This window comes from Amphiura filiformis, chromosome 6, assembly GCF_039555335.1.
Source record: "Amphiura filiformis chromosome 6, Afil_fr2py, whole genome shotgun sequence".
Classification (NCBI taxonomy): domain Eukaryota; kingdom Metazoa; phylum Echinodermata; class Ophiuroidea; order Amphilepidida; family Amphiuridae; genus Amphiura; species Amphiura filiformis.
In genome coordinates, this window is record NC_092633.1 from 25,376,981 (window position 1) to 25,386,469 (window position 9,489).

The 9,489-nt window shown below is 38.9% G+C and overlaps 1 protein-coding gene across 1 annotated transcript in view; it reads right to left on the bottom strand.

The window, feature by feature from the left end:
* Positions 1-3,571, bottom strand: part of LOC140154433 (uncharacterized) — a 79,271-nt gene extending 75,700 nt beyond the window's left edge. Inside the window, 1 exon segment of the mRNA XM_072176999.1 lies at positions 2,804-3,571. Coding sequence (XP_072033100.1) covers positions 2,804-2,977 — 174 coding nt within the window. The 5' untranslated portion in view covers positions 2,978-3,571.
* Positions 3,572-9,489: the final 5,918 nt, after the last annotated feature.

Genomic DNA, 9,489 nt, shown 5'->3' on the forward strand with positions numbered 1-9,489 from the left:
CCATATCATGTTGATCACTTGCACCTGTAAGATTAGTATCTTTGAAAAGACCAGTATTGTATTTAATCCATGATTGCAGACATACACAGGTGATGAGTGCAACCTGCTTGTAGTGCGGCGCGGTATATTCAAAATTGTTTTCACCTATTGCTATGGTAGTTAATCCGATCTATTACGTAACTTCGCCAGCGTATATGGCAAGTTGGTAAACAAATGTAATATTGAGCACTGAGAATTTTGACCCTATGTGCCTATAAGCGCACAATCTAACCAAAAAGTTACCTTAAAATAGCCCCTAAATAAGAATTATTTTGACCCTAATTCCATCATAAATTGGGCTATATGGTCTGTGAGATAAGAAATGCTATTGGCTGGAGCATACAAAATCCAGAGTATTTAATTTGTTTCATTTATTTCCTGTCATATGACTTAGCAGGAAATTGTTTGTCAATAATGAAATGCACATCTGTATTTATATTTATTGGGTTATAATTGGTATGTGGATTTCCTATTCCAAATCTTCTGCAAGCCTCTTGCTAAATTTACTACAACATGTAATTATTTTACTGACTGCAATATAAGGGTATAAACATTGGTTTTATACTACAACATGATTTTATAAAATATCTAGGGACCGTTTTTTCATTTTTTTAAATTTCGACCAACTTCGAGAAATTTGCACCAAAAATTGTCAAAAAATGCTGAATTTTCAAAAAAATCATAAAAAAGCCAGATTTTCGCCCAAATTTCAAATATTTTTGGTGAAGTTGGTCAAAATTCAAAAAAATTAAAAAAACGGTCCCCAGATATTTTTGTCTAGTTTTTAGAAATTAATAAAAAAAAAAAAAATTTGGCCTAAGAATTTTTTTTTTTACGTTGCACAAAAAAAAAAGTGGGCCAGAAAACTGTTTTTTAGATTTTGGGCCAAAAATAAGCATTTTGGCCCAAATTTGACCTCACAGATGAACTTATCCAAGTCTTTGCCATTCTAAATATGTATACTTTTATATACTTTACACCAATAATTTAGCAGTTATGAGGCCCGAAAGTTTCCATAATTCCAGGGTTCAGACCAACCTTAAAAATGGGGAGAGGTTAACTACAGTAGCACCTTATCGCAATTGTCTGGGGCAAAAATTACAGGTACATTTTTTGGGTAGGTAGTGTTAAACCAATTATCAATTATTTTTTCTAAGCATTATGAGATTCATCTGGATAATTGTGCAACTTTGCCCCCATTCCCCGCTGGAAAAGTTCATCTGGTAGAACACTAACTAACTGTTAGGGTTGTCTTTGCAAACTGCAAAGCATAAGTGGCCATGAAGCAGCAGAGGAGCATGTTCAAAGCATTCATGAGATAAAAGACTGAATGTCAGCAAGGAAATTGATACTGGGTGGGTGATGTAATGATAAATATGAAAGGAAATGGTCACACAACTTTCTGGACATCTTTTATGACAGATATATCCTAAAAATAACAGTCATATATTTTTTCAGGTCAAACCTTTACATGTCTGACAATAATCTGATTAACACAGACATGTCAGGGCCGCTCTGCAAATTAGGGGAGGTGCAGTGCAGCTCTGCAAAAATTAGGGGGGGGCGAGCGCCGGGTGCACCCACCTCCTAAATCCACCTCTGTAGTATTTAAAAGAGTTCAAACTCAACAGAAAATATCTCATTTGTTAACATTTACAAAATTACCAGAAAAAAATGTAAATTTTAAAATATGCATTCCAGCAATCACCCCCTTTTCCCATTTGGTTTCTTCCCCAATGTTGCTCTGCCAAATTAGATGGAAATTTCCAGGGAGGAGCGCAAACAACATTCTAGCAATATACTTAATAAATAATACCAGTTTCCAAAAAGATGTTTAAATTATACTTGCATCCATATTGTTTGCTTTTATTGTTTTGTGTGTTTGTTTGGGGGTTTATCCCAGGGTTTTATTGTTAGCACTTTTAATTTTGTTGGTATTTTATCAAAATCATGCTGAAGTTTACTCAAGAACTCTAGCTTCGAATTTGCACACGATGGTTACGCATTCGATGCTATAGTGCTTTGCTATGGTTTTTCTGTCGGACAGCGGTGTATTTTTTTGCACCGGAGGTTATTTATTCTGTTAATGTTGAAATTTGGATGAAAGTTATTTCGATGAGTCAACTGTATCTTTTGAGCAAGATTTGGCTATTTTGGACAGTCTAAAATTTTGCTAAAGTGTAATTTTAGCAACATTTTTAATGCAATCACCTGTCGTGATTGGCTGTGTTTACTTCTGAACCTCCATTGCTTTACACAGTGTCATGCTTCAGCGAATCTGACCAGATTTTGAATGCAATGATCTCTAGCCTAGAATGTGAAGCTATCGGTGAGCAAATTCTTGGCTCACTAGACTTCTCGAGCAAGTTGTCACACTCTTAAATCACATAACGGCTTTTTCAAAGACTGTATGCATTGATAATTAGCCTTTTCGAGATATGGCAGACACAATAGGATGGCGCTGCACGAAGTGGGTAAAGTCTTTTGAATTTGCCGGGTTTTACCCAACTTGAAGACTGCCCTCCTTTTGTGTACGGCCGCCATACCTTGAAAAGGCTAATGATGATACTATCAAGCAACTCATTAGAAACTTCCATGTTCAAAAGCAACTTTTGAAGTCACATAAAATTGAAATAGCATGCATGTAAATGTGCCTCGACCATAATACTGCACTACTTGTTGAGTTGACAGAGAATTTCACAGCGCGTTTAGTCAAAATAGGTTTCCTAGAGTAAACATTTCAAGAAGAGTTGGAAATGCTTACCTTAAACCAGATGGCTGGCTCAAGTCCTGTAATGGAGGCTTCATGGTTGCCAATTATCGGCACACTGCCATCAATTAGAGTGATATTATGATACTCCTTCCACTGTAAACCATCGCTGGAAACGTTAGGTCTCAAGGAAAACCGTCTTGGTTTGTCTACCAGATACACATACATGGCGATCAAACTTGCGGCATATTGAAGTACATTCGAGAGTAGAAGCTTAGCAATTTGTTCTGCTACAGTTTTCTTTCATTAAAATCAAGTAATATTCCATTTTGTCACTGTACTTCTTAAAATAATTTCTGGGAATGACATTGCCTATGTGTGAAACCACATAAACCATTATATACACAAAGTTTTTGACTTTCCAGGCAGTGTATTCGCTTGAATTATTCCATTAAATTAGCCTAATTGTGAACTACATGTACATGTATATATGGAAACCAGGAAGAAACGCTTATGCAACTCTAGCTATGTACGGCCCTCGGGTTCAGGTCATCTGAGTTCACAGTTTCATTCAACCATGATTCAACTGAGAACGTACGTGAGGCTCAGTGTAAACCGTGCCTCTCTTGACTGACCGGGAGACAAAACGGACGTGCCAACTCCTCAGAGGATTACTTGTGACAGAAATACAAATGTCTTGGAAAAGCTATTATAACCTGACTGTGTCCTTGTCAGCTGTCAAAACACCCTAAAGCCGGAAAGCTTATTACTTAGTAAATAGCTCTGCGCGCGTTGTCGCTGGGAAATTCCCCCGGAAATACTGATTGGTATAATTTTATGGACGATCAATCGATTATCGATCGTGGTGGTGGATACAAGTTGCCAGCTTATAATTAGGCAATTATAAGTTGCCATATTGAATACGCGAGTGAGCAAATCAAGTACGGTAATTGAGTATTAACTTTTCTCGTTTTCGGCTTGCTGTAAAATAATACCAAGTTATATCAGGGTTTTGTTAACCCTTTCTCCAAATGTAAATCATTCATTCATAGGCCTAATCATTCCCAGGCTCGACAGTGCCCGGGGCATCTCTGTTTCCTCACTAGGCCTACTAATAGAAGTCAGTGGAAATCGTAATGAATGAGATCACTCCCCCCTTTCTACATACCAATAACCCCCCCCCCCCCCTCCCACTCGACCTGCCAAAAATTCCCTCTTGGCGAAGCACGCGACTTTCCTTGATCAAGCCATTCCGTGTAAAAATTTAAATTGCATTGCATTGAATACTTTGGAGCATTTCTTGAGCTTGCCCTATTTCCTCGGATAATAGTGTAATGTTGTCGGCAAAATCAAAGTCTGTCGCCATCACTGGTCCAACTCTTCTGCTTTTTATCATTTCTAGGTGAAATCCAAGCTCTTCCTCCTTTCCATCAATTGCCATTCTCAGAGCAAAATCAGGAACCACCAAACATGTATGGGGTAGCGCGGCGCTGAAACAAAACACTCCAGAGTCAGGACCCTCGAACTTGCAGAAAATTAAAAAGTCCGAGTTGCACAAATGCAGCATGTCTGCTGTAGCGCTAGATTGAAAAACTGGGGGTCTGCAAGAACCCCAGAACTTGCAGAAAGTTTAAAAATAGGGGGTCCGAACTGTATTTTGGTGAGTCCGGGACCCAAAAATGCAGCCTAACGCTACTACTGGCCGCCCGGCTAGGGTGTCTGTCTACATAGAGTACGCTAGACAAGATTTCAAATATGTCTGTATCGCCATCAGGTGATAGAACTTTGGCTCTGATGTTGTTAATGTTGTACATTATAGCATCAACTATCAATTTGGGTATACAATAGACCTGCAGAATCTTCAGCATCTTGCCACGATGGATTGTGTCAAAGGCTTTCTTGAAGTCTGTAAATGTACGGTAAATGTGTAAATGCAGGCACAGGCAGATTGTTTGCCTTCACCACGTCAATCAGCAATGCAAGTAATTCGTAATGCAAGTATGTACCCAATTCCTAAGTCTAAAGCCATTCTGAATGGTACGCAGCTGCTTGTCTAGCTCGGGCCTAATTCTGTTCAGAATCATTCTGTTGTAGGTTTTGGTAACTCAGACTGGCTCAGACTGATGCCTCGGTAGTTGCCTCCCAACCAAGCTGAGATCTCCCGATTTGGGGATAGAAGTGCATCATTGCAGAAGTTTAATACAATGTCATCCAAGTTGCATCTTTTGAGTACCTCTGGTGGTATCCACAACTCTTTCCTTCAACAAGTGAAGCTTTAGCCTTTTTGGGTGGGTGCGGCGTGCCGCACCCACCCTGTATTCTCTGACTATTGACCTACTTTTTCACATGCCGCAGTGTTGAGAAAATATTCGTGCCGGTTATATCCCAAACACCCACAGATATAGTTTACGGCGAGTTTTGTAATTATTACTTGATTTTGATATGTAAGTAATACGATAAAGTCGTCATAGGCAGTAATGTGTTTGTATTAAAAGAAATAACAAAAATAATTGTTTAAGTAATAGAAATACTATTTGGAAATTGCAGCAAGATTTGCAGATGTTTTTATTTGAACAGTATCAGTTCACCAGTTTTGCTAGTTTTCCTAATCTTTGGGCTAAATTAATAGCATCGTGAAGGTCATATATATCATTTTATACTGAGAGCTTCGGCATGTACTTAAATACAGCTTGTATGTGCATTGTGTTCAGTGTGTACATAGGCTATTTACTTTTCAAATCTTTGATGCTTGTATAAGGTATTATAGACAAATTATTATAATGCATGTGCACCAGTAGAAATGGCCCAGGTTGAATAAAATAAATAAACATAATGAATGAATATTTTATTCCCTGGATTATTTTTGTTGGGACAAAATAATGATATAGTTTGACGCTTTGAAATACAGTTATGTTAATCATAATAAAGTTTTTAAAAAATATCGAAATATTGTAAAATCAAACATTTCCCCTCATAAGTTGCAATACAACATATTGAGGAAATTGACATGACAGATTTTTAAACTTTGATATGGAAAGATACCCCAGCCCTGTTGTATCACCAGAGAAGATGAGCAGAAGTCTTTCTATCTGATGATAAAAAAAAAACTCTAGGTATGATTACGAAAATGTTTTAAATAACTATTATCTACAAAAGTTTTATAACCATGTTTTATATAAAATGTTCACATAAAACGTCTTGTGTTATGATGTGAAGGGTTAATATATAAACGTATAAAGTTAAAAACTCTTTTAACTTTGTTTATACGTTTTGTGTTATTCCCCTATTGGAAATCGATGTTGTGTCATATTTTCCGTTTTTAATTGTGAACTTGACTTACTCATTCTTTCATTTCTCTTGACAATTTTTCATTTGCCCACCCTGTTCCTTTTAAAGGAATTTTTATCATATTCCTCCTGGTCAAATGGCTCAACTTTGATGTCAAGTTCATATAGGATTGGTGTTATCTCTTCATCTTCATCCATTATGTCAGAGGGACTTCGAAGCAGGTCCCTAAACTGGTTAAACCAATTTGACAGTCGTTTCTCTTAAGTGTTGCCCTCCAGCTGGCCTTTCATACAATGCTTTTTTGCCAGTGATGTTATTGATATGCATCCAACAATATAAGACCATGTTTGGAATTTGAGAAAGGTTTTTTTTAACACAAGTTTGGAATTGTTATGTGCCGTCTCCACCTCATGCAGCTTACTGTTAACGTGTTCCTCCATTGCTAAATTGTAAGCATCTTCTTCAAGTTTTTCTCAGCCTCTTTGTGTGCCGTATACTGACCCCTTCTGCTGTGTCACGGTAATACGCAACGCTCTGCAGAGTCTATTGTTCTATTGTTTCCGATTAGAGCGCTGACATATTGGAAAATGTTGCCAATCAATATTCATGAGAGTGTACATTCAACGTCCAGTTTGCGAAATTGGGTGAGTTGTGTTGGGTAGGTGTGAAATACATCTGACTGGGCGTTTTAATTACGTAACGAATAAAGGCATTGACATCATCGAATGGCTGCCCAGTGCTGTTATGTGTTTAGTTATTATATAGGCCTAATAATTATTATTAAATGTATTCATCATTCCTTTCTTTTCCCTTCTCTGTATTTATTCTTTCCTAGGCCTACACTTTATCACTCCCTCACTCTCATTGTCCCCTCTCACCCTTCCTCTCTCATTCCCATCATTTTCCTTATATTTCTATTTATCTACTTGTCTTTATTATATCTTTTTATTTCTCCTTCCTCCAGCCCTCTCTCATCCATATCCCCTCCTCCCCTCTTCCTCCCTCCTCCCCTCCCAAGACTTCTCACAAAGGTGAATCTGCCCCTCCCCAACCCCCTCCCTCTTTGGGTACGCCACTATTTCTATACCAATCTCCTTCTTAAAATAAAATTAAATGGAAATTTCTTAAAAACAACCTTTATAGGCCTATACTTATACTTACATGTATTACGTATAGCTATTACCATTATAGTGTAATATAGATATATGGACTGGACATGGCATACATTCTAATGTGTAATCGATCAGCGAGAGCATTCAATTTATTTAAATGAAACGCCTAACGTCAGGTGGCACAGTGACATCGCCCCGATATCTTCATAGTAGAAATCGCCATGGTAGGTTGAATCCACAGCCACCCATGACCATTTTATTCGGACCTTATGAGATGCATATTATTAGCGAAGTGACCTGACTAAGGCTACTGACATAGACGGGGTAATTGATTTCTCGCTCTGTGAGCAAGCTTGTATACGACATTGCGGTCAATGGTTATACTCTCTCCACTTGAGTGAGTGCCGCTATAGCCTGCTGCGCGCTGTAGTCCATACAAGACCAACGCAATATAAAATTGAGAGTCTTGGTCAAATTTTGAGTTCAAAGCGCACGGCCAATTTTCAAAGCGCACGCTAACGACTATAATATCTGTTCAACACGTATTTTCAAGTGTATGAGACCACATGGTTTCTTGAGAAAAATTCATTTACGGGAGATATTCATCATTTTCTAACTCAATATCCGAAGATTTTCGTCTGATATCAAAATCGTGCATAGCAATTCACGTGTATCGATCCCGTGTATTCATTTTAATGTCACTGCTGCACCAAATAATTATTAGCCAGGCGATGTCGGTGTGGGTGGGTGGTAAAGATGATTGCATCGACAGCTAAAGCCTCCTTATATACTTCAGACCCACACAAGCACACATTTGGGATACGTGAGTACAATGGTACCACTTTACACATGACTGCCCTTACACATGACTGTAGTGTGGTCACTTATTGATACTCGCCTGTTGTGTAGAGCGTTAATATGATGCCGGATCAGTGACCAATTTAATGGCGGAACCCTTTATTCGAAACAATGGTACCACTTTTATGAATAGCCTGTCGCAACTTCTAATCGGCATCAAACGAACAAAAGATTATATAATCTATTGCGACTCTATTTCTATTAAAAACCTCTTTGGTAATACGTCTCATGTTTTCCTGATCTTGTCCCTTGCCTTACTTTAGGACCGGGCTTTAGGATCACTTGATCCTCACATCTGTGCTTCTCTGCTGCTTCTTTGTTGGCAATGATAAATCTTCCATATTTATCAGTAACAGTTTCATCCTCATTCTCAAGGATCTCGAACTTGTTACGTACTTCTATGGTATCAGTGGCGTAGCTATAAGGTTGGTAGCGCCCGGGGCAAGAAACAAAATTGGCGCCCCTACCCCCCCCCCAACCCGTAGATTTCTTTTTGACATGGGGGGTTGGAAAAAAATTCTTGAAGTATAGTTAATCCACCACTTTTTGCGACATAATAAGTTTATGTTACAAATGCATTGCCATTTTGAAACTAAACTGTTGAAATGGCACTGCAAAAGTGGAATAAATTTGCAATTTTGTGGCTAAAATAGCCAAATATGAGGTTAAGTGATGACTATTTGGCGCCCCTAGTGGTAGCGCCAGGGCACGTTGCCCCCCCCACCTAGTTACGCCAATGTATGATATATAAGTTTTTCAAGGACTTCCAATCCCGGCTTTCTTTGAAAGGTCTTGCGTGCTTTTTAAGGCTAAGTCTTATTCTTTATTCTTGCCGACACTATTCTGTGCTATTCTGTTATCTGATCCCACAATGGCAATGGCGAAGGTCACAGCATTCTGCAGACTACTCCTCCATTTACTCCGTATAGTCTAATTTGTACTTGTTTCCTCCAGGACTTATGTCCATAGAGTACCCATCTTCTTGCCGTACAGTGTATTTGCAATCGGGGAAATTGGTAATGGCAAAATTAAGTGACATAGGTCATTTTAAACTTTTCATATTAGCTACTCGACATATATACGTCGTATCATGCTTATAGGAACATGTCCCCGCATGGGGCAAGTTCGCCACTTTGTTTGCTCTAACCCTATTGCTATTGTAAGGTCTATAGTTTTGAGATTGTGGTCGTAAACATGCAGTGACCAACAAAAGTGGGGGGTTTCCCCCTGCCCCCCCTCCCCCCCCCTTGGGCACGCCACTGGTCGCATATAGCCAAGACATGGCTTTCACATGGACTAATCAGGTCCTTCCTGACCTTAAAATTGATATCACTAGGCTGGTCAGAAAAAATAGGGCGAACATTCCCCGCTCTCCCCTACACCTGGCAGCACCTACTACTGCGCTACTCCTAGCAACTTAATTGTGCCGACTATCATGACGAAATTCCGCCAGGCGTACGGTCTTGAAGCACTGCCGCCTTG